Genomic DNA, 25,308 nt, shown 5'->3' with positions numbered 1-25,308 from the left:
GAGAGAATCCTAAAAGTAGCAAGAGAAAAACAACTAGTAACTTATAAGGAAGCTCTCATAAGACTATCATCTGATTTCTCAACAGAAATTTTGCAGGCCAAAAGGGATTGGCAGGAAATATTCAAAGTGATGAAACCCAAGGACCTACAACCAAGACTACTCTACCAAGCAAGGCTATCATTTAAAATCAAGGGACAGATAAAGAATTTCCCAGACAAGAAAAAGCTAAAGGAGTTCATCACCAACAAACCATCATTATGAGGACTCTTAGAGGGTCTTCTTTGAGACAAAAATAAATAAATTAAAACAAAAATAAAATATATGAATAATAAAAAGGCAATAGCTACATATCAATCAATAATTACTTTCAATGTAAGTGGATTAAATGCTTTGATCAAAAACATGGGGTGGCTGAATGGATAAGAAAACAAAACACATATGCTGCCTACTAGAAACTCACTTCAAATTGAAAGACACACAGAGATTGTAAATAAACAGATGAAAAAAGTTACTTCAAGAAAATGGAAATTGAAAAAAAAGACAGACTTTAATACAAAAGCTATAACAAGAGACAAAGGACCCAATAATCCAACTTCTGGGTATTTATCCAAAGAATTCCAAAACGCCACTTTGAGAGTATGTGTACATCCATATGTTCATTGCAGCATTATTTACAATGGCCAAGATGTGGAGGGCATCAATGGAGTAATGGATAGAAAGGAAGTAGAATACAATGGCATATTGCTTGTCCATGGAAAGGAATGGTTTCTTGCCATCTGCAATGGCGTGGATGGACCTGGAGGGTATTGTGCTGAGTGGAGTATGTTAGCCAGATAAAGACAGATACAATGTGATTTCACTAATATGTGGAATCTAAAGTACAAAATAAACATACAAACAAAACAGAAACACACTCACAAATACGAAGAATACATTGATGGTTGCCAGGTGGGAGGGGGGTTGAGGGGGTGGATGAAAAACAGGAAGAGATTAAAAAGTACAATTGGTTATTACAAAGTAGTCATGGGGATGTAGGGTATAGCACAAGCTATATAGTCAATAATATTGTAATAACTACATATGGTGTCAGATGGGTACTAGATCTATCACAATGATAGATGGGAGGGGAGTTTGGGGACACGGTGAAAAAGGTGAAGGAATCAAGAAGTACAAATTGGTAGTTACAAAATAGTCATACGCATGTAAAAGAAAGTATAGGGAATATAGTCAATAATATGGTAATAGCTGTGTATAGTAACAGGTAAGTATTAGACTAGTCAGGGGGATTACTTTTTAAATTATACAAATGTCTAACCATTATGGTGTACACTTGAATTTAATACAAAATAATATTGAATGTTAACTGTAATTGAAAAATTAAAAAGGAGGGGGACAGGTGAAGGGAATAAGAGGTTGAAATTTCAGGTATAAAACAAGTAAGTCATGAGAATGTAGTGTACACCATGAGGAATATAGTCAATAATATTCTGATAGCATAGTATAGTGTCAGATCATTGCTGGACATATGGTGATCACTTCCTTTAGGTATTGAAATGTTGAACAACTATGGTGTACACCTATAACTGGTATGATGTATGTTAGCTATATATTTTAATAAAAATCATTTAAAAAATAAATGTCATAATGTTTTTCATATTCCACACAGAAATGTTATGTCATTGTCCGGGCATTTATGTATATTGGTTGGGAAACAGAGTGTGTCGTGGCTTACCCAAACCCATCCTTTTACTGAAATCTCCATCTTATTTCCCCCTTTACTGTTTTATGTCTGTTTCTCAAACAGGCGAGGAAGACATCCCAAATACCTGTTATGCTAGGGCGGGCAGCGAATGTTTATGTGGGGGCACAAATATACAGGAGACTGGAATCGAACTCCTTTTGCAAATAAACCAACATGGAGGGACCGATTCGTAAGAAACCAGCGTGTGGCCTTCTGGGAGTTGTAGTTCGCCGACGACCATCGCAGGCGAAATCATACTCAATTAGCAGAAAAGGCCTTCTTCCTGAGGATGGACGACAGACTGCAGGGAGGGAGGTTTCCCGCGGGAAAGTGAAACTGTGGCTGGCCTGCAAGGCCGACCTCCGATTCCAGCCCAGCGACGTGTGCCTCCAGGCGGAGGCGGGGTAAGACGGAAAAGACCGGAAGCGCGCGCCGCCCTTTGGGAGATGTAGTTCGGCGGTCCCGGGCTGAAGATGGTCACCGACTTTGTGCTGCAGTCTACCGGAGAATGGAGTGGGTCAGGGTGTGGAGACTGAGTCTGGCCGGAGTCTGCGAAGTCGCGCTGGGATTCCGACTCTTTCTGCTCAGGTTCGAGAGTCATGGTCGGGGGCGGGGCGATCCTTGAAGTAACCGGAAAAAGAACACGCCCTCTGGGAGATGTACTTCGGCCGCCACCTGCGCAGGCGCAGTCCGGGCTGGTGGCGGTTGCAGCATTTTCGGTCATTAGCGGGTAGGTGAAATCGGTAGATGCCGAGTGGGGCGTGGATCCAGAGTGTTCCTTGTGTCCGTGGGTCGTGTGTAACCAGCTGCGTGCGTCTGTATCAAGTCCCTTTTGCTGCTTTCGGCCCTGGGCGGGTTTCTTCGGGGCGGGGCCTTGTTTGGGCGGTTCCAGGGTCCGAGAGGGGTTGGGGATGCAGAGGAGTCCTGGCTTTGGCGGAAGGGGTCGGAATCTCCCGACTCGGAGACACAGTCGGAGAACCGGCCGGCCCAAACTCTTGGAAGACTGGAGCCAGACTAGCCTGCATCCCTCCCCTGCTTCAGTGAGAATTCCGGACATCCGGAAGTGACGTAGTGGTGACGACAGGTCCAACCACGGAATCATCTGGAGCCTCACTTTCCTGCGGGGCCTTCTGTCCCTAAAGGGTGAAGGTGAAGGAGACCAAAAGCACAAGATATTGATATCAGTGGCTTGGGACCCAGAAAAGACACGTTATATATTAAGCTTTTATTGAGCACTGGCTACATGCCAGGCACCATCCAGGCCCCTTTACTAATTCACCAAACACGTTATTTAGATGTTCTGGGTGTCAGGTCCCATCCTATCCCTAAGAGCCTTTGCATAGACCCCAACATGATCTCCACCCACTGGAGCCCAAGGAGGAGATGGGGAGGGTTGGGAAGATGATAAAAATTCCATAAGTACATCACTGAACAACATAACTCCCATCCTGGAAACTGCAGTGAAGACAGCAGCACAAAACGCGATGGGGCACACTAGGAGGCGCATAGTCAGCATCAACAGAGAAGGTACAAAGATGAGGGAAACGCATCCTGCCTTGGGCCTGGGCTTCGTTTTGGGCAATCAGCCAGGGTCAAGCTTGTAGACTACCAGGAATAGGTAGTCTGTTATGTCTTAGACGCTATGTCATGCTGGGTCTCAGCTCCTGCTCCCCACATAAGAACGCAGGATATGGTGAGGCCAAAAAGGAACACCCACAAAGCCATAAATAGTGGAGTCATACCACTGTATTCTCGCTGGCAGCCAGGCGAAACACACGAAGGAGGATCCACACGATTCGCGATCTGCCGTCCACCTTTTCTGCCTGCCAACCAACTAGCGCAGTCATGGCAGTTACATCAGCAGCCAGTTGGCCAACCAGCTACAGCCAATGGCCAACCACCACCTGAACCAGCAACCTCCCCACGCGAGGCCGAGAGCCTGGAAACTGCTCTCTGGACTCTGTCCCCACACACTAAATAGGTGCTCACTGAAACTAGTGGCTTCCATCCTAGCAGTAGTCGCCATCGTGTATCCTGCTGCTCTGCTGTTTTTAGTCCATTTCACACTTTAATTCTGGTAATTTCCATGTTGGGTCACAACCCTCATTTCATGGGAGAGAGCAACTGAGGCACACCAAGCAGCTCCCAGGAGCCCCAGAGTAACAGAGGTCATCATCACCCTAGAAAACGTTGCACCTTGCCTATCCTGGCCCTCTGTTTTCCTATCTTTGGAATGCGGTAGGAAAAACTGATGTCATTTTTCAACAGTGGCTGGAATGGCACTGAGTACCCTGTAGAGGCTCAGGAAATGCCACGCTGAAGTTAAGTGCTGTTAGGTTTGGCCTGAGTGTTGGGCTCCAGGCTCTGACAGCCGCAGCTTTCCTACCTGCAGGTAGGAGTTCTGACGCTTATGACAGACACCTGCTCAGTCTCTTACATCCCCTTTTCCCCAGAACTATGTGCAGAGGATCTGACTGTTCATGCAAGAGTCCAGAGGAGGAGGGAATGACCGCTGGGTTCCTGGATGCCGGGGCCCCGGTGAGTATATCTCCACCCTCACACTCGGGTCTCCCGGGCCCTGGCCTTGGGTCCCTACCAGGCTCATTCTGGCCTCAGATCCTTTCTGTCGCTCTATCCCCTGTCAGGAATGTGCTTTAGCCAACTCCACGCCCTCCTCCAGTTCACATTCTGAGGGCCTCCTGGCCTCCCCACCTGCCCCATGCTGCCCTAGCCGACATTGATCAGCCCTCTCACTGATGAGTCTGGCACATCCTCAACTCAGGATTCTAAGTCTTTACTCCCAGCTCACTCTCGTCATTACTTGCCAGGTGTGTACTGAGCACCTAGCAACGACCAGGTCATGGTCGTGGCACCGTTGCAGGTTTGCAGGTGCAGGAACAGGTGAGGCAAGCAGAAGTCTCCCTCCCTATGAGGCTCCAATGAGGAATGTAAATGTGCGAAGAAAGCTCAGAAAAAGATAGGCTTGGGAACCAGGCGTTGACTAGAACAGACTGGGGGACCTTCCTGAGGACATGGCCCACAGGCAGAGATGTGCGTGGGGTGGGGGCACGGGGGTGATGTCAGGCCCACAGAAAAAATGTTCCAGGCAGAGGCAACAGCATGAGCATAGGCCCTAAGTGGGACGGTCTGGAAGCAGATTTTTCCCCCTGTGCTTCTGGATAAAACACAGTATCTGACTGACACCTTGACGTTAGTCCCATGAGTCCTGAGCAGAGAACCCAGCCACACTGTGATAGATGCTGACCTACAGAACTACGAGATAATAAATGGATGCTGTTTTAAGACAGAAACTTTGGGGGAATTTACTTTGCATCAAAAGATAAATAATACAGTGGAGGGGAGCATCTGAGTTTGGTGTCATGATTAGAAAGATCATCTCTGCCCCAAGATTCTTTTTTAAAATCTGTGTTTCAAAGGCTTTGTTTCATTCATTGGGCCCATACCCTGTTTCCCCCAAAATAAGACCTAGCGGGACCATCAGCTCTAATGCATCTTTTGGAGAAAAATTAATATAAGAGCTGGTATTGTATTGTATTATATTATATTACATCATATGATATTATATTATACCTGGTATTATATAAGACTCGGTCTTATTTTGTAGTAAAATAAGACCGGTTCTTATTATTAATCTTTGCTCCAAAAGATGCATTAGAACTGATTGTCCGGCTAGGTCTTATTTTCGGGAAAACACGGTATCTTGGACGCATCAGGTGTTACTTTGGCCACAAGGGTAAGGCAGGAATCTAACCTGACAGTTTTCCAGATGCCCCCTTCCCCTACTGCCCATACACAGCTGCCACTCCAAGGGTCCCTCCACGAAGGTATGAATCCTAGTGAACCCCAAACGCCCAGGATTGTTCTCCCCTGTCTCGTTGAGTCCTCAGCAGCATTTCTTATTTTGAGACTTTTCTGCAGGTAAGTTGCTTGAAGATGGGTGTGTCCTCTTATGTCCTAAGAACCCCCTTCCAGCAGGACCCCAGCTCCACAGAAAAACCCAACCAAAATCCCAGACTTGAGAGAACCCCCTCCTACCCAGGTTGGCCTTGTCCTTGTTCACCAGCTGCTCCCACCGCGGACAGTGCCAGGGTTGGGCTGACTGAGGACACTCATATGTGATATTTCAGGAGCAAGTGACCTTTGAGGACGTGGTCGTAGACTTCACCCAGGAGGAGTGGGGGCAGTTGGAGCCCGCCCAGAGGACCCTGTACCGCAATGTGATGCTGGAGACCTTTGGGCTCCTTGTGTCTGTAGGTAAGGCATCACCTGTGGCCCCACCATGGATTCTAATTCTTTTGAGTTAAAGTGGGGGTAGGTCTAGGCTTTAAAAGCAAATACTTTGGGTGTGTCTTTGGCTTTAGGGACCAGGCTGTTTTGGTTGTGGGTTGTCAATTAGGATGTTTGGCCTACACGTAGCAGGTCCCACCTGAAAATGCCAGCAGCAGGATACCGTGTGGTAGAGAGACATACGGGGTCCCGTGACTGCAAAACCCCAGGCTGGACCTGATCTACCTGTGGAGAGGTCAGGAGGCCCCTCTGTCCTCACTCTGCACCTCTTTCTGCCATCAGTCCAGATGGGCCCCTCTGAAGGTGACAAGACAGCTGCCAGGGTCTGAGACCAGCAGAAAAGACAGGGTCTGTGTCCTGGGCGCCAATGAAAGGTGCCGGGGTTGTCTCCTTTTGGCCACCCGGTCCCCTTCACACGGCTCATTGTTGCCAGTGAGCAGGGGAAGAAGCAGAGCTCTGACTGGCCAGGCCTGGGTCACATGTCCACCCCAGAACCAGGGATGAGGTCAGCAACTAAGAGTGAGGGAGGAATATTGGAGGCTGTTATGACTGTGACCTCTCCGGGTCCCAAGCCACTTTGGACCTGAGAGACGGAAGGTGGAGTGGGCAGAGGGTTGGGAAGGGTGCTGCACACAAATGCTCACTCCCTGAGTCTCGCCCAAGCAGGACACTGGCTCCCGAAGCCAGCCGTCATCTCCCTGCTGAAGCTGGAGGCAGAGCCATGGATGGTGGACGAGGGAGTTGCCCGAGGTGTGTGCCCAGGTGAGATGAGATATACAGAGCTGGGAGGAACCCACTCACCCCCCAGGACTCTCTCTCTGTGCCTGATCTCAAATTCTTTGGAATAAACTGACTACTTGGTCTATTAGCATTCTCCAAGCATTGTTCTGCTGTGAGTGAATCCTACCACGGAGGTCTCCCAGTTAGGGGTACAGAATAAACAAGATCAAAGTACTCTAAACTACCACAGTCTTTTATTCATCTTCCAGGTGACGGACACTTCATAAGTTACCAGGTGATGGGTTTCTTTACATCTGAGGTGAGGTGGTACGATTCCTCACCTGATGGTGAAGGTCACCAGGAAAAGGCTGAGTCTGAGGAATGGGAGGGCTGAGTGCTCCTTCCCACATGGCAGCTTCTCCATCACCACCTGACATAGTGGAGGACGCATTACCTAGGACCTGGCCATTACTCTGCTCCTTCCAAGCCTGGGCATATGTTCACATTTTGCTGAAGACCCACTCTCCCCTCAGCATCTTCTCCCACTCACATTCTCCATGTCCCCCCTGTCGACTCTATCCGTACCCTTATACCAACTCCCTTCCCCTCTTCTCAGCACTTCCCTCCCTCTCTTGACACTCTCCAGGTTTGCAGAAACCATATTGTTACATGGTCAAGGCCAATCATGCTTTGAACCTTTGGAAACTGTCACTTTTATTCTTTTACCTACCACAAACATTTTCACTGGAATGGGGATTAACGTGCATTACCATTTTTTGTTTCTTTCAGACTTGGAAACTAGGTCCAAACCCAGACTGTCAGCTTCAAAGCAAGACATCTGTGAAGAACTATTCAATTGTGTCCTGGTAGGAAACTTCCTATGGGATGGTCGGTGGTGTTCTAAGGGTGAAGATGCTGAGGGCCCCTGGAAACAGAGTCATGAGAACCTTGATGGCTGTGTGCTGCAGGTGGCCTTCACACCTGTGAGGACATCTGTTCAGGAGCTACAACCGGGGAATGGGTTTGGGGAAAACACATGTCTGAGCCCGCATCTCCTAACTGAACCCGTGATTCCTGAAATACGAGGCTCCCACATGTGGGGAACACATGGAAAGAGGGAGAATACAGACTCAAAATTAAATGTGCAACAGAAAACCTATGCAAAAGAGAAATGCTACATATGTCAGGAATGTGGGAAGACCTTCAGTCACAGCTCCACACTTATCGAACACCAGCAGTCTCACAAAGGAGAGAAACCTTATGAATGTCACGAATGCGGAAAAGGCTTCCAAAACAGCTCAGCACTTACCAAACATCAGAGAATCCACACTGGGGAGAAACCCTATAAGTGCATACAGTGCGAGAGGACCTTCAGACACAACTCATCACTCAGCCACCACAAGCGGACACACACAGGAGAGAAACCCTATGAATGCAGTCAGTGTGGAAAGGCCTTCCGGCACAGCACACACCTCATTCAACATCAGAGGATCCACACAGGGGAAAAACCCTACGAATGCAGCGATTGTGGTAGGGCCTTCAGCCACAGTTCATCCCTAAACAATCACCAGCGAATCCACACTGGGGAGAAGCCCTATGAGTGTAACGAATGTGGCAGGGCTTTCAGACAGCTCGCTTCACTTATTCAACATCAGAGGATCCACACAGGAGAGAAGCCCTATGAGTGTAATGAGTGTGGCCGAGCTTTCAGCCAGAGCTCCCTACTCATAGAACACCAGAGAATCCACACCAAAGAAAAGCCCTACGGGTGCAATGAGTGTGGGAAATCCTTCAGTCACAGCTCATCACTAAGCCAGCATGAGAGGACACACACTGGAGAAAAACCCTATGAATGTTGGGATTGTGGAAAATCCTTCAAGCAGAGCACTCACCTGACTCAGCACCAGAGGATCCACACAGGAGAGAAGCCATACAAGTGCAGTGACTGTGGGAAGGCCTTCACACACAGCTCCTCCCTGACCAAGCACCAGAGAACTCATACTGTGTAGATGCACTCCACGCAAGCTGGGACGTACATAGCCTTAAGCCATAGTTCATCTCTTACTATACTTGACCCAATCATACTCAAAAGCAAGAACACAGACATATTTATACACAACCTTTCACACACAGTACACTGCTCAGATCATCCAAACAGTAGGTAAATGTGGAGATGAGCCATGTTGAGGACCTTTAAACTTGAGTGCTCACTAACACTATAGAACCCAAAAAAGAAATGGAAAATATAGTGGGTTTTGCTGTGGCTTCTGTCCAAGGATTCACCAAATTCCAAACCAGACATTTTCAAAGTGGTGAGGGACCCAACAAATGCCTTTCGTATATAAGAACCAAATGAAATCTAGATTTATCAGTATTGCACACTTCATTTGGGGGGTAGGAGGGGTGCTTATGAATGGCACAGATTGACTCTGATAGTCCCTAAAAACACTATGGCAGAGTATTTCAGACCTGAGAGTGGCATCTGTATGGAAGCACCATGCATACTCAACTGTCTCAGTATGAAGTTCTCTGATCAGTGTGTAAATTGTTGGTCAAGGTAGAAGGCAACCAGTCTCACAGATTTGAACTCCGTATGACAAAATGTCAGTGTACTCTAAACAGATTGTTTAATTCGTTGTCTGCATTATTTTGCAATAAATCCTTATATGCAACAGGGTTGAAAAGATCTGTATAGGAAGACTTGAAATGTAACTTCCATGGAGCCTTGCAGATTCTCAGATGGCTTTTGCTGCTCTGTTCTTGCTATAAATTTATTTATAGGACTCACAGGCATTAGAAACGCAGATGATGCCATTTCACAAAAAGAGGGAAGATTTTTCAGGTTAAGCCACTATCTCATGAGCAGTAGCATTTACACGTCAGAACCTTGTTTTGCAAGGTTTATCCCTTTGAAAAATGTACAAATTGATTTTCTCTTGAACCATTTTTTCATTGATTTTTTATACTAGTGTTTAAAAAGCTTTTGTTTTTATGTAATTTAACTTGAAGGTCCATAGTATTTAATTGAACCCTGAATCCACTAAAAGCAGTCTCCCTGACAACTACTATCCTTAAATGGTGACTTGCCACCCTTGACTATTGCCACACAGTAATAGTAATTAATACACTCTGGGAAAGAACTGTTTTTTTGTGTGTGTTTTTTTTAATTTTATTGGGTTATTTTGGGGAACAGTGTTGTTTCTCCAGGGCCCATGAGCTCCAAGTTGTTGTCCTTCAATCTAGTTTTGGAGGGCGCAGCTCAGCTTCAAGTTCAGTTGCTGTTTTCAATCTTTAGTTGCAGGGAGCGCAGCCCACCATCCCATGCGGGAATTGAACCGGCAACCTTGTTGTGAGCTTGCGCTCTAACCAACTGAGCCATCCAGCCGCCTTGAGAGAATCTTTATTAATACAAATATAATTGGCTCACTCTTGCCTCATACCCTCCAGTTTTTCCTTCATCTAAAAACCCTGACTGGCAGATGAGGTCCTGCAAGATGGGGCTTCTGCCTACATTTGGTTCTCGTCTGCCCCAGATCTCTGTGTCTCACAGTAGGATCCATGCTTTTTGTCATAATCACCAGGATATTGGTTATAAATGCAGACTCCTGGACACTGCACTCCAATGAAGGAGTCCAAATCTTTGGGGTGGAGGTGAAAAAGATGACTCTTCTCTATGGTACAAGGACACAATGTGTCACCCTTCTCAGGCCCTTTCTGCTGGTTTAAGGGACCACTCCTTCCACCTGTCAACTGCTTGATACTCACGTATCCTCTCACCCCTGACCCGTGGACCTTTCCTCAGGAAACCCTTTCCAGAGACTAGTACACACAGCAATCATTTGTCTGCTTCTTGATTTCAGATCTTCCACTCTTGGTGGACTGAAGGTGAAGGGCACCATCTCAGACTCCCTGTGGGGTTAGGGCCCCCACCCTTATGCCCTCATTTAACCTTAATTACCTCTAGAAAGGTCCTATCTACACCAGTCACACTGGGAGTTAGGGCTTCAACATATGGATTCAGTCTGTTTCTGAGGGTACTCATGGATATTTTCCCATTGACATGTACTCCCATCTTCCACATATGTGATTTATGTTGCCCTATCCCATGAACTCCACCATTCTTAGTGTCAATCTCCCCTGGGGCTCCTTGCACTCCAGATATTTTACATCCTTCTGTAAGATATCCTGGCAGAGTGCCCCATGGTCTGTACACTTTCCAGCCCTCCCAACTCTATTGGTGAGACCTGGGCCACCTTGTGCCCCACATTTGCTATTTCAGTGTTCCATGTCCCTTCATCTTTGCATGGGGGTTGAGACCCTCATTACAGACCCCCTACCACTAATGCCTGAGTCAACCCAGCTTCCCCTGAGATTTGAGTGGGAACCTCTGGCTATAAATTTGTTCAACAAATCACCCACTTGTGACTTTACCATGTCTTGGGCAGGGTGATATTGGTTAGGTAACAGTCAACAAACCCTGAAATCTTTTCAGTTAGTTTGTTTTTTGTAGTGGTTACAGAAAAGCAATTCTGAAACTATTTTAGGATTTAACAAATTAATCTGCTGATTTTTGCGGGATGCCAGAGTTGTCACTGTTGTAGGAAGGACATGAAAATATGAAGTTACACACTGATTGTATGTATATGTACATACATATACCTTTTTCTGTGTACCTGTATTTGTATGTATGCCTATATTTCCTAGCTTAACAGAAGACACCTTAGTAGCAAAGAACACTCCTGGCACTCAGATTTGGTCTCTAATACCATCCCAACTAAATTGAACCAGTTCTTTAGTTCTACAGAAATGGCTGGTTTCAGGGTTGAAGAAAATACAAGATGAGTTTGGAACATCTTATGATACTAAAAAGAAAGGATGTGCTCAAGAAATGATGGAGCTATGCCATAGGGATGCAGGAAACTTCCTGAAGGACTTTCATCGGCCACATCTGGCACAACTTGAGCACCAAAATAACTAAGAACAGCAGTAAGTTATAAACCATTGAGAAAACAATCCATCAGTCCATCTGATAATAAAGAAATGGGGATGAGAAGGTGCTGGCTTGCAGTAGAGTGCACAGGGCACTGGATAATTGGCACTTTGCAACCATGATGGTAAAGAGTGATTCAGGCAAGAATCATCAATGGAGGCTGAATCTAGGGAGGAATTTTGGTAAGCAGCAGGATACTTGCATTATCCTAAAGGTCTCCCTACAGGTTATTAGTCAAAAAGGGAAACACATGGTGGAGAAATTGGACACATTTTGCATGAGAAAAGGAATCACCACTAACAGGAGGAATGTGGACTTTGTGCACCCCCAGATATGTGTTTGTGGGGGCGGGGAGAGGGGCAGCAGTACACACAAAATACAGGAAAGGGGGGTAAAATGTAACAGGCAGTTCTGAATGAAGGTATAGGAGTGATCCTTGTATTATTGTTATTTTTTTGCCTTTTCTGTAAGTTTTAAATTATTTCCAAATACAAATTCAAACTACACAAAAGCACAGGCATGTAGCTGCACACTAAATAAGCTATCATTTGGGAGCTGGGCTGTATGGGAAGGAATGACTCATCAGGGCCTGAGAGCAGAATAGGATGCACCTCAGGAGTGATCTCCCTATGGCAACAGCAGAACTGAATTAATGTGTTTGGCTGGGAACAAGAGTTGAAAGGCCAAGTTTAGTTTTTGTTTTGTTTTGTAATTACCAGAGCCACACCCAGCTTAAGGTTAGGGGGTGGACAGGCTGAGAATTGAGATCAGCAATGATGGCAGAGACAGGCACTTGGGCAGACAGTTCCAGTGCCTGGGGCCATGAGATCATGTCTCTCTGAGAATATGAGTCGAAGTGATATGTGTCATCTTCTAGCTGGGTGAGTGTGGCCCACATGCTCCAAGGGTCCCGAGGACAGCATAGCTACAACAGTGATGAAGTCCGGGTCCCTGGATCACAGGAAGCATAGCTGCCCTCCCACCAACACGTAAGTAACAGCAGCAACCACAAGACTGTGCTGTGAGGGAAAACATAAATCCTGTACTATGTTAAGCCTCTGTCTTTTTGGTGTCATTACAATAGACTGGTGCTCAAACACAATGACACAAAGATGCACCAGTTTCTGTAGCTACAGGAAGCAGTTAAGTTTATGCTCAGGCCATGGGAATGATGCTCTAATGAGATTAAATACAAAAATCAAAAGATCACCTGATGTAGCCAAGGAGTCAAGTTCCCCTCGCCCAGGCAGACACATCTCCTCATCAGTCTTTATTAGTATTTTCAGCCTGTTTCGATCACGACCCACCCCTCAAGTAAAACATACATTTTACATTGCAACCAGTTCTCATGTTTAACATATTTAGATATACAGCTGAAAAGTTTCACAAAACAATATTTGCCTTTACTACATGATGAATTTTGACCCATTTTGTTCTATTTCATTGCTTTGTAATGCCACTTATTTGATTTCACAACTTGCTGATGGGCTGAGATGCATGATTTGAAACCACTGTATTACTAGGCTCCATGCATTCTTGTGAGCTTTGTAAGCCACTCCATACACATAAAAACGTGAGTGAAACTAGAAAACAGTTTGCTATTGAGGATTCCGATGTGAATTTCATATTGCTTATTTATAAAAAGACCAAAATAGCTGGCAAGGTTTTTGCTTGTACAGCAGCCCTGGGGAGCTCCAACAGGAAAAACAGACGAGGTTGACTTCAAGAAAGAGCTGGCAAATCACACACTTTTAAGTCAACCCTACACTTTGCACAATGACAAACGTTCCAACGTGTGGCAGATGCTAAGATGGTGTCATGCAGGGTGTCATGTGGGGCTCTGGTCCCGCTCCCCACATACGAATGCAGGACATGGTGAGGCCAAAAAGGAACATCCATGGAGCCATAGGTAGGGGAGTCATACCACTATATTCTCACTGGTGGCTGGGTTGGAGACACATAAGCAGGAGCCACACTATCCACAACCTGCCATCCACTTCTTTGCAATCCGCAACCCACACTCCACCATGCTAACTGCAGTCCGCGCTTGCCAGCCACCATCTTCTTTCTAGCCCCCATTTTGCTGCTAGCGTAGCCACAGCAGTTATATTAGTGGCCAATGGCTCACTGGTTACAGCTGACAGCTAACTAGCCATAGCTGATGGCCATCTAATCACAGTTGGTGGCCATTTACTACCTGAGACAGCACCTTTCCATGTGAGGCCAAGAGCCTGGAAACTGCACTCCTGGGTCTGTCCCCATAGATGGCTACAGAAGAAAATGGAGTCTTTTTCACACCTATGGCTTGCACTTGCACGTGAACCTCTGGGCAGATATGCTTACAGGTGAGGGCTTTCTGCGGTCCCTTCCTGGGTGCTAAGTGTTCTAGCCACATTAGCTCATTTAGGAAACAAGCTGACCTCCATCCTCACAGACACCACAGGAAGCCATGCAAGATTTTGAAGGAGCCTGATACATTACTCAGGGACCCCAGGCAAGCACAGTTGTCCTTCTCCAGGGGCACTGAGCAAAGTGGTCCATCCCTGTGCTTGAGGCTGCACAGGGAAAAATCACTGTCTGCAGCCCACCGCCCCCCGCCCCCAGGCATAGGCTCTATATGTGTTAGGGTGGGGGCTCAGGGTCCTCCCTGACACATAGCCTTGCTCCTTCTCATGGGTCTTCTGGTGCTCAGCCATGGCCAGGTTGAAGTGGGTTTTCCAGCAGCCCTGGCACACGTGGCACTTCCTGCCACTGTGGTTCCCGAGATGATGGATGAAACATGAGATCCACACAAAGGACTCCCCGCACTGACTGCACACGTGGGGCTCCCCTCAGGAAGCCTCAGGCTCATCAACTGCTTCAGGCTCCTGCTTCACCCCACAGTGTGTGCTGGAGACACACTCAGGGCTCTGCCCACCACCTGCGGGTAGGGCCTTTTCCTTCCAAGGCCTTGGTGTGGAGTGGCTGGTGTTCAGGCACAAGAATGCTATACCCAGTGTGCCCCTGCCCTGGACTGGCTCCCAGATGATGGAATGCCTGTGGGCGATGGTGAGAGGGCTTGGTTCCTCCTCCTGAGAATCAGAGCCTTCTGCAACTGCTTTCCTCTTCCTCCCCGGCAGTGCCAGTCAAGGGGCAAACAATGTCCTTCAAGAGCCTCTCCATCAGGGTCTCACACATGAAGACTTCCTCACACACGCTCTCTTTGCTCTCCTGCCACCTCCTGCTGCCTGAATCAAGGCCAGCAGTCCTGACGCCACGGGCTCAGAGGAGGAAGCTGCCATGTCAGCAGAGCTAATGAAAGGCCTGGACCTGAGACACTGGAAAGGGCAAGGATGGGAAGTCCAAGCAAGGGGGAAGATGCAACTGAGGAGGCGAGAAGTACTTTACATGCACCCCGTCAGGTCAGTTGATTCTCTCAATAAACCTAGGGGCAATGGACTCAAGCTAGGTCACACAGCTGCTAAGTGCAGTGACCTGGGCCACACTGGACTCAGAAGATCACCACCTGTCCCAGTCTCTTTTCATCAACATTCCCTGAATTCACAGCTGCCTGGAAGAAAGACTGTCATTCCCAGCCTGCCTTGCAGCACAGTGGTCATGTGAGTAAGTTTTGGCCAATGGGCTGTAAGCACAAGTGTGAGGGGTGGGGAGGAGCTGTTGCTGTGGATGTGAGAGCTGGGACAGCCATCTTGGACCATGAGGTGACTCTGGCAATGAAGCCATGAGGTGGGGGGAGCCTGGGTCCATCACCAGGAAGGGCCAAGTGAGCCCTTGTGTGGTGAGCTACTGCATTACACTGGTGGCCCCCGATGAAGCATGTCTCCAGGGATTCATGACCTTGGGTAGTCCCCCAACACACACACACACACACACACACACACACACATACACACACACACACTGGCTTGGCCGTATGACCTACCATGATCTGTGGGACATTAGCATGCATGACACAAGCAAGGGTTTGATAAGCACCTGCACAACTGTGCTTACCCTTCTGGAATGCTCCCTCTAAGAGCGCAGCTGCCATAGTGTGAGGAAGCCCAAGCCAGCCACGTGGAGGCAACATGAAGGAGCACCAGGTCAATGGCCTCAGCTGAGCTCCCCATCAAGCACCAGAGCCAACTACCAGTTGTGTGAGGCCACCCAGGACATTCCAGACCTAGTCAAGCCTCCAGTGACCATGGCTGTGTGCACAGCCCAGCAGCCACCAAATGGAGCAGAATGCCTGCTCAGCTGACCCAGTCAATCCACAGCATTACAATAATTAATATTGCTGTTAAGTGACTGTTTGGGGTGGTTTGTTACACAACAAGAGATCACTGAAACAGCTGGACTCCTGTGTCCTGCTCTGGCACTGGGGATCACTGGGGATCAGGTGGGATCAGGGCCAGCTGGTGGAGAATGACTGAGTGAGGTCAAAGAGGTCTTTGCTGAGGCCAGTGGAGCTGTAAAGAGCCCCTGTCAGCCTCTGAAAGAAAGGTACACCTTCCAAACTGGGACCTGACCATCACTCACTGACCCAGCCTCACCCAAAAAGCTGCCTCTTGGTGGTTCTCTTTCAACCAACTGAAGTTCCTCTGTGTCCAGCCTGCAAGGGGCGGGAGGTGGGGGGGGATAGTAAAAAAAAACACACAGAAAAACTGAAAGGGACATTGAAACCAGAATAGAAAGCAGCCAATGAAGGGCCTCAAGTCCCAAGGACTGGCGATGGCTAGGACTGCAGCCTTGGTCCTTTGCACTGGAACAAGCACCCATCAGAGCCCTAGGGAGTAGGGGGTTCCAAGAACACCACAGGAGAGGTGAAGAAAAGGGTCTGTCAGGGCAAGGTTAGAATGGCCAGCAGGTAGGCAGAAAGTGGGGCAATTCAGAGAAAAGCCAAGTTAAAAAAGAATGTGAAATTAAAACTATAAAAAGCTCAGAAGTCTATTGGGGCCTCCCTATGGAGAGTTTCTGGGGCACAGATGTCCACACAAGAGAGGGAAGACCCATGAAAGTCGATAAGCATTGTCTCTACACCAAGGAGGATGGGAAAGTCAATGTCTTGGGGCCAGAGGCCTTTCCAAATTGGGAAGCTTCAAGTCTTACAGGCAGAGACTGAAAAATCAAAGGCCCCAGACTGAAATGCATAGACCAAGAAGGGCGTGAACCTTGGCAAACTCGTTTAAGGTCACTTCAAAGACAGTTAAAACACTGTGGTGTCCCAACCAAAGCCCCATGAGTCAGAGTCCCCCAGGCCAACAGTTTTGGAAGAGGATGGAGGGTGGGCCACAGGGAGGCAGGTCTCACCCCACAGGAGCAGTTTCCTGTAGGTATTCAGGTCCTCCTCCACCGGTTCCAGGAGGCCCCCTACCCCCAGGTACAGAGGCACCTCCAGAAACTTCAGCTTCTGAAACAGCAGCGCAGCCCCAGCTGAGGCCTCCCATCCAGACCTTGGTCACATGACCACAACGAGCACGCTAGGGGCGGCACTGTCCTGGGGCTCCTATCCACCACCTGACGGGTTCTATCAAGGGACCCCAGGCTTCCCTGGACCCGACCCCTGGGTTAACATGAGAGCAGGGTCTCTCCGTCTCACCACTATGAACATTCTTTGTGGTGGGCAGGGCCTGTCCTGGGCCTTGCAGGATACTTCGCAGCTTCCCTGGCCTCTTCCCTCTAGATGCCAGTAGCACCCATTCCCAGTACTGACAACCAAAGCTGTCTTCAGACATCACCAAGTGTCCCGCGGGTGGGGGCAAAACGACCCCTGGTTGACAGCCACTGCTGTAGAGGACCCCAAAGTCTCCTCCATCCCTATCACCACATGGGGCTCCAGGCCAGCACCCAGGGGGCAGCAGGACCAGGAACGCCATGCTTGCTGCCCCCAGGAGAGACAGATGGACATGCCTGACAGAAGCCATGAAAGAGATAAAGTGGGTGGCACCTCGGTGACACTGCCACAAGTCCCAGAAAGTCTGTGTCTCCTGGGCAGAGGGAAGAGCTCCTGCAAGGCCCCAAGGGCAGCACAACTTCAGTCAAGTGCAGGGAGCATGGGAATGGGGAGGGGCCCAGGCAAGGCAAGGACTCCCTATTGTGGAAGTCCAGGACAAGGCAGGCTCCACCCACCTTCAGCTCAGACTTTATGGGCTTGACCTCTTCTGTCTCCTCCCAAATGCTTCCCTGTTCCAGAAGCACGGGGTCTGGAGAAGGACAGGCTGGGGAGAAGGGAATGCAAAGCTGAGGCACCCCCAAACCAGTCAGGGAGACCCCACCGCCTCTCCCACACAGATCCTAGGGGGACAGTATAGAGTTCTCAGACAAGTTCTTTTGTCACAGCAGGTCCCAAACCTCAATTGACCCCATATCTGTCCTCAACTGACAGAGCAGAGCGGCCAAAAAGAAATAAAAAAGCTCAGTGGTGGCCCTGGAAATTCGAACGGAGGTCACAACAGAGGTAATACTTTTCACCCCTTATATTGGTAGACATCTTAAAAAGCAACAACACGCAGTGAAGGCACAGATATGAGGAAATGGGCACCCTGGTACACGGGCACCACATATGCTACAAAAACTTTTGGGAAGCCATGTGGAAAAAACCTTTGTCCAATTATCCGGAGGAGCTCACCTTCCACACCCGGCACGCACCTGAGGGCGTTTTACTGCAGAGCTTTACAGGAAGGGGCAGGAACCATAAAGGCGTGAATTCTCACTCCAGGACGACAAATGGCGGGTCCCGTGTAATGCCATGAAGGTAGGGAGGAGACAGCACTGAATGTCTGGTTACCACCCAGAGGGAATGGGGTGACTGAGGGGTGGTTGTGGGAACGGCATGTGCTCAGGGACCAGTACATCTCAGGGAAACCGGCCACAAACTCTCTGCACAGGCCCACAGTGAGATGGCAGAGACACACAGGGCCCTGTGCCAGGCCTGTCACTTGGTTTTATTTTTGGCATGAATGAGAGAGCAGGGACAGTATTTTTTAAATTTACCTCAATGTTTTTTACTGATTGTGACACCGTGTTTCCCAAAAAATAAGACCTAGATGGACAATTAGATCTAATGCGTCTTTTTGAGCAAAAATTAATATAAGACCCAGTATTATATCATAGTATAGTATATATCATATTATATTATATTAAATTATATAAGACACAGTCTTATTTTACTATAATGCCATGCTCCAAAAAGACGCATTAGAGCTGATTGTCCGGTTAGGTCTTATTTTCGAGGAAACATGGTAAACACTATGATTTGCATAATCTCTGAAGAGGAATTTAATTAAAAGTAATACTTGTCACTTTCAGCAGAGCCACCTAAAGGCAGAAGTCGAGATTACAACAGGATCTCCAAGCCTCGGCTACCTGGCCTTCCTCTAGCTCCCATGATTCCTGCACAGCATCTCCCTCCTGCCCTCTCCCAGCCACTGACCCTGGCTCACTACACCCGCCCAAGGGCTGGCTGGTCACTCACAGGTTTCAGAGGGTTCCTGGGTCTCATTGGGATTCTGATCTTCGCTGGCCCTCACCAGCCTACTAATAACAGCAGACAGTAAAGGCTCAGCATGCTCCCTTTTAAGCATCCTTTTGCTAAAAGCTATGAGGACCCCACAGGAGAACTTAACAGTGTCTGTTTACCCTGAGGGGAGAGTGGGCCCAAGAGGTTGAGACTCATGCTAACAATTACACGGTAAACCTGTAAGGAGCCCACGTGGACCCAGGTTTCTGACCCTGAGCCCAAGGCTCCAGGGCCACATTACTACCAGTCCCTCAGGTCCTGCCCTTAAATATGGTGGAGACGCTGTCTACCCAGCCCCAGTGCTCACCTTACGCCCATACTCAGGGGGCAGAAATATGCCCCAAATTTTTACTGTTTTTAAGGGGCTGATTCCTCCTGATTTCCTATATCTGGAAAGCAGATATGAGAGCAGTAGCCCAAGCAGCCTTCTTGCCCCATGAGGCAACCCTGAGGGTAATGCCATTGGGCAGAATGGTGGGGGCTGGATCCTTGCTGAGTGAGGTAAGAATCCTCACCAGATCAGGGAGGCTCATACCTGTGCCTCAAATATGTGGAGAATTAAACTCTCTTAGCTAAGACACTGGCTGGGCTCTGGGTTTTACTCTTCAGTCTCACTCCTTCCAAGGCTGACCCCTTCCCCATTTCCTCTAACACATGCATGCTCTCCTCACCTGCACTCCTCCAGGGCCTTGGTGAGGTGCTCCACCAGGAAGGCCATCTTCTTGTAGCTCTCGGGATAGTGTGCCAGCACCCAGGGCCAGACATCATCAGGCAGGACATTTAGGAACTGCTCCAGCACCTGCTCCTTGGAACGTGCCTCAGGCTGCAGCCACTAGCAGCATAGCTTGTGGAACTGGGACAGAGCCTGGTGGGTGAAGTTCCAGAAATGCAGGAGACCTTGAGGTCAGCAGGGGCCCTCCCACAGATGGTCTTGGGTTCCTCCTGCTGGTCCCCAGTTGCCAATCCTGGTGTGGGCAGTTCCGGGGGAGTTGGGGAGCTCCTGGGGGTGGCAGATGCCTTCTCCAAAGGCAGCATCTTTCCAAATCTACACCGGGAAATGTGATTGTGTCCAGCCAGGGGCAAGGTGCCATCGTGAAGAATGGGTTCATGTAACAGTGGCTCAAAGGAAGAGATACCAGGGGCAACAGGATGCTGTGAAATTTTGGCCAGAGTCCAGACCTGCAGAGGACATGCCCACACAGTGAGAAGCAGGCTATGGGACACCCACACCAAAGAACAAGCGGGGGCCTCTGAGTCCATACCCACCACACTCAGAATCCATGCAAAATTATTTCTAAGCAATATGCTTGTTAAATATCAGTGGAGTTTTGTACTTGTGTAGACAAAAATTACCATAAAAAGTGGATAATCCTGGTATTACCAGGATTTTAAAAAAAAAGTCACGGATAGGAGAAAGAAAAATTACAGGACAATCTCACCAAGTAAAAATCTTCAGACGTTGGAAAACTCATTCCAACAATGTATGTTATATACACGATGCATGTAACATAACACCAGATTTGGGTTTATCCCAGAAATGCGAGGTTTATCACTAAAAAATATATTATGGAGACTTCAGTTTCCACTAATGTGAAAGGGCTAGGTATCAGGACTCCTCTTCCCATTAAAACAACTAAAAATCTGAACTAGATTAGTGGACAACCCGTAGCCACTTCTGGAAATTGCACAGGCCTGTAGGCCTGGACCGACCCACCTGCAGAGCCAGGTGGGATGTCTGAGAAGTTGGCCAGAATGGGGCACAATAGGCACAGAGGAGACTGCGGTAAATGCAAGAGTTCAGGTCCTGGCCTGCCCTCTTCCCTACCCCAGCTGAACCTGGTAGGCAGCCATATCATTCAAGAGAAGACAAAATTTGGGATGTTTAGGTAAAATCTCTTTAATGTAATGGTCAACAAACACTGAGGAAGCTAACGGACAGAACCCAGCAGGTGGCAGCTGGCGAGGCCTCTACCACTGGCCTTGGACTCTTGACATTCTCACTAGCTGTAAACATACAGAGACATGGATCCCAGCTCGTCCCAGAACCTGACGGGTCTACACCTCTTGTGGCAAAACTGGAAGATCCAATGACCCCACTAGGAGGGAGACATCCCACACCCAACCAAGTGGGAACACTCCTCTTGGCTGAACCACAGAAACATTTTCTTCCAAACACCTGTTTGAGAAATTCAAGAAAATCTGCGTGTGACCACAGCTGCTGTGAAAACGTGTTCTCAGCAACCTCACTTTGATGGAAATAACTCTGCAAGTGAGCTGATGTGGGACTGGGGGTTGGGGGCCTCTTCCTTGTACAGTCAGGGTCGGGGGAAGGAGGGTGACTGCTAATGGGCACTGGATTTCTTTCTGGAGTGATGATGACATTCTAAAATTGACTGTGGTGATGGTTGCACAACTCTGTGAATATACAAAAAAAATCACTGAATTATACCTGTTAAACAGGGGGACTTTATGGTATGTAAATTATACCTCAATTAAAAAAATAGTTGGCAGAGGCTCAACTGTCAACTGCTCCCCTCTCCCTCTGAGGCTAGAACTTTAAGTACCTCAGAGACATGCTATAAGGAAGAAGAACCTCCTCTCCTGACCCTAAAGGACCCATCTGCCCCTCACTCTTGCCCCGAAGTCACTGTTTTCTTCTGGTCTGTGAGGCGGCCCCTCACGGAGACCTTTTTCCATGGCTTCCATGCTCTCACCTCCGCTTTTTACCTGTCTGCCCCACTGGAATGTGAACCCCAGGAGAGCAAGGGTTAGTCACAGGCAGGTCCCTGGGCAGCACCTGGCTCATAGGGCATTAATTATTTTTAATGGTACTAGTTTTGTCAGGAAAGACATGCTGACTATGCCTATTTTATTGGCTATTACAGACCCTTACGTTCACATATCTGGGGTCAGGCTGGTGACATACTGTAGGCGGTGCCAAAAAAAAAGTACACATGTGACTTGTATTCATCTTTTATCAGTATATATTATTACAATTTTATAGTTTTTTCCTTTCTTAAAATGTGTATGCATTTTTTGGGCACCCTCTGTATTTGAAAGGTAAATGGAGAAGTAGGATCCTTGGGTCTCTGGGCCCTTGTGGTGACCAAGCAGCCCACTGTTGCCTTACAGTTGCCAAACCGTCTGTTCCCCGCGCTTTCCCCATGACATCACAAGGAAGTGTCTCAGAAAGCTGAGTCCCAATGGAATAATGTCGGTAAAGCTTCCGTGGGGGAGTGTCCCAGAAAGCTGGGAACCCATGGAATAATATCAGTCAGGCTCTCTTATCTGATGGTTTCAGTACAGTGATTCCATCCCCTGAGACTGTGCGTACACAGTACACTGTGAAGATGTTAAGTCCGGGAATCTTTCACCCCTCAGAAAGACAGAGACACACACGACAATGCAAGTCACACAGCGAGGTTTATTTCCAGCTAGCTGGGGTCCCCGTCTCTGCCCGACGCAGCAGGTTTCAACAAGGACCCCTAGCCTACAAAGCTAAGGGTTTTTATAGCAGTTCTAAGGTGCTTAGTAATCAATAAAGTCTTAGGGAGTACAGTATGGACTTCAATTCTCACATAACTAAGACATTTTGTAATTTCTAAAGTCTTAGGGAGTGCAGATTGTGCTATGCTTTAAGGAGTTTACAATAGATACGTTTCAAAAGCTTCCATATCAGGAGATAAAACATCTGGTCTCTATGCCCACATCCTGGAACTAACAATTAGGCCATTAGGTTGTTTTAAGCTCAAGGCTGTTAGGCTGTTAATCTTACTCTGACTTTAAAGTAACAGTTCTTGAGCCCAGGGCTGCCAGGGCTGTTAACCCTATCTTAACCGTGAAGCCCTTATGCTAACAGTCCCTTACAAAGGCACAGTACATGTTGGAGCATGATGGGGGCTTTCGGGAAGAACAGCCAGTCAGGCATGTGACTCATGGACCGTGGAAAAACCAAACTTTACTTCCCTGTATGATTACTAATAAAAGCCATGCTCAGTCCTTGAGATTTGAGTCCCTTGGCCCCGCTTGCACTCTACTCTTGTTTACTGTCTTTCTTAACCTTGTGCCGACCTTCTCGCTTCCTACTGCTCTTGTCGTGCTGGATGCGAGAGCCCACAACAGATAACCTCACCCCCGTTATTCACTATGGCAGTGCCAGCCAGGATACACCTTCGTCATGGCCCCACTCCGGGTGCCCTCAGACCAAAACCTCTCCTCACTGTCAAGGTGGGACTGTCCAGCTTGGCTTCCAAGGAGTCAGCTAAGATACTGGTATGTATACAAGAGAGGAGAGTGGGAGATGAGAGGAAGCGGTGAAAGGAGGGGAAAGGAGGAGAGGGAAGCAGAGGCAGAGACAAGGCAAAGAGAGGAAGAGAACGAGGGCGAGGGAGAAGGGGAGGAAGTGGGAAGGACGGAAAGAGGAGAAAGGTGACAAACATACAAAGTACTGACAGGTGAATGAAAGGATACACAGAAGTTTTATGACCTTTCCTCAGAATTTTTCTACAGATTTAAAAGTGTTTTTTTTAAAGGATCTAAAAAAAAAGGAATCCTCAGTGGTCCTCATTACCCCTTGCCAGCCCCTCCACCCGCTGCATCATGGAAACCCACTCTTGTCCTTCTCCCATGGGGTTCACTCACCCACCAAAGGAGTCCCAGAACAGGGGTAGACACCTACCTCAAACCGATCCCATCCCAAGTTGGAGAGAGGCAGACAAGCCACCACCCTGGGTCCCACCTGGCAACCAACCCCACTGCTCCCTGGATTCACACTCGGGGGCCTCAGGCCCCCACCCCACTCCCACCTGAGTGCCACAGCCTGCTGCCCACCCTCACTAGAGGACTCCACAGACCCTGTCGTCATCCCCTCTGGCATCCCCGGAACGCAGCTGCGCGGCGCACTCGGGGCTGGTCGCTCAGACCCGCTCAAGAATAGCAGGTCCCGGCGACCCACGGCCGCCAGCAAGACCCACCACACGCGCAGCGGCCGAGGCCTGGAGCTCCGCGCGAGGCTGCCGGCCGGCCGCACCGCTCATGCGCACCACGGACTACGACCCCCAGAATGCCGCAGGCCGTTCTCCTCAGACGGGGCTGGGCGACAGCCAATTAGGGGCGGAGCTATCGCTCGCGCCTCACCCTCCCCTGCGCCTGCGTCACTTTCGATGCCATGGCAATGGCGTAAACAAGAGGAAAAAAACTGCCCTGACAACCAGAGACACAGATTACAGGGAGAGAGACACAGAGACAGGGAGCGACAGAAGCGGGAGCGACAGAAGCGTGAGGACCCAGATATGGAGAGACAGGGCTGGGAAACCCTGAATCCCAGAGATGGACAGATACACAGAGACCGGAGGCAGACAGAGACCAGTGAGACGGAGAAAGACTCAGACAAGGGGAGATCCAGAGATTGGGGAGACTCAGATATTGATAACGTCTCAGAGACAGGGACAGACAGAAGTGGATAGAGCTAGAAGTGGGAAGATAGAGATAAGAAGACCTAGAGATGAAGACAGAGAAGGTGAGAAGCAGAAACAGGGAGACGACAGATGGAGAGACCCAGAAACTGAGAACCAGAGGTGGGGACACCCAGACAGAAATGTGGAGGCACTGAGGCACAGAGACACTGATTCACTGAAAAAGGAGATCGGTTTCTGCATACCTAGGGAAGTGACAGAATTCGAAGATCAACCATGCTGGGAGCTTCAAGAGACATTAAAATTTAGGAAATTTTAATGAGAGGCAACTGGGGTGAGTGATGTGCTCAGAATCCCAAAATGGATGTCGCTGCTCCAGCAGATAGGACAAATAGGCTAGGACTCTGATCCCTATTCCAGAATTTTCTAGACAGCAGAGTTTATGAGGATGTTATTTTGTGTGAACTGATTTTTTTTAATGTTTATGCAACGTTTTATATTATTTATTTTACTTACATACAACACGACTCACATTTTTGGGTATTCAGTTCTGAATTTTAACTTGTGTAACACATGCACACAATTGTCGTGTCCAGCGCAACACGGGCAGTGAGGGTGCGAGAAGGAGCGATTTGGG

General features: G+C 48.4%; 2 protein-coding genes across 4 annotated transcripts; one reads left to right on the top strand and one right to left on the bottom strand.

Annotated features, from left to right (window-relative positions):
- Positions 1–2,159: 2,159 nt before the first annotated feature.
- LOC109434538 (uncharacterized) lies at positions 2,160–9,446 on the top strand. 3 transcript variants are annotated; one of them, XM_088800436.1, is made up of 5 exons: positions 2,160–2,329; positions 4,195–4,279; positions 5,890–6,016; positions 6,713–6,811; positions 7,559–9,446. In XM_088800436.1, the coding sequence occupies exons 1-5, from the start codon at positions 2,250–2,252 to the stop codon at positions 8,776–8,778; spliced, it is 1,611 nt and encodes a 536-aa protein (XP_088656562.1). In that variant the 5' UTR covers positions 2,160–2,249; the 3' UTR covers positions 8,779–9,446. The 3 variants fall into 3 exon arrangements, with proteins under 3 accessions (XP_088656562.1, XP_088656561.1, XP_088656560.1); XM_088800435.1 differs by having other exon boundaries at positions 2,188–2,471; positions 6,716–6,811; XM_088800434.1 differs by having other exon boundaries at positions 2,188–2,471.
- A 7,498-nt stretch (positions 9,447–16,944) lies between these two features.
- On the bottom strand, positions 16,945–20,292 carry ZSCAN18 (zinc finger and SCAN domain containing 18). Its single transcript, XM_088800716.1, has 5 exons — positions 20,155–20,292; positions 19,929–20,089; positions 19,213–19,271; positions 17,868–17,956; positions 16,945–17,148 (listed from the first exon to the last, which is right to left on the bottom strand). Exons 1-5 carry the CDS (start codon positions 20,290–20,292, stop codon positions 16,945–16,947), a joined length of 651 nt encoding a protein of 216 aa, XP_088656842.1.
- Positions 20,293–25,308: the final 5,016 nt, after the last annotated feature.

Source organism: Rhinolophus sinicus, chromosome 8, assembly GCF_057876585.1.
Source record: "Rhinolophus sinicus isolate RSI-liver-muscle chromosome 8, RSI-T2T, whole genome shotgun sequence".
Taxonomy (NCBI): domain Eukaryota; kingdom Metazoa; phylum Chordata; class Mammalia; order Chiroptera; family Rhinolophidae; genus Rhinolophus; species Rhinolophus sinicus.
Note: the sequence above shows the minus strand (reverse complement) of the source record. Positions and strands in the feature narration are given on the sequence as shown.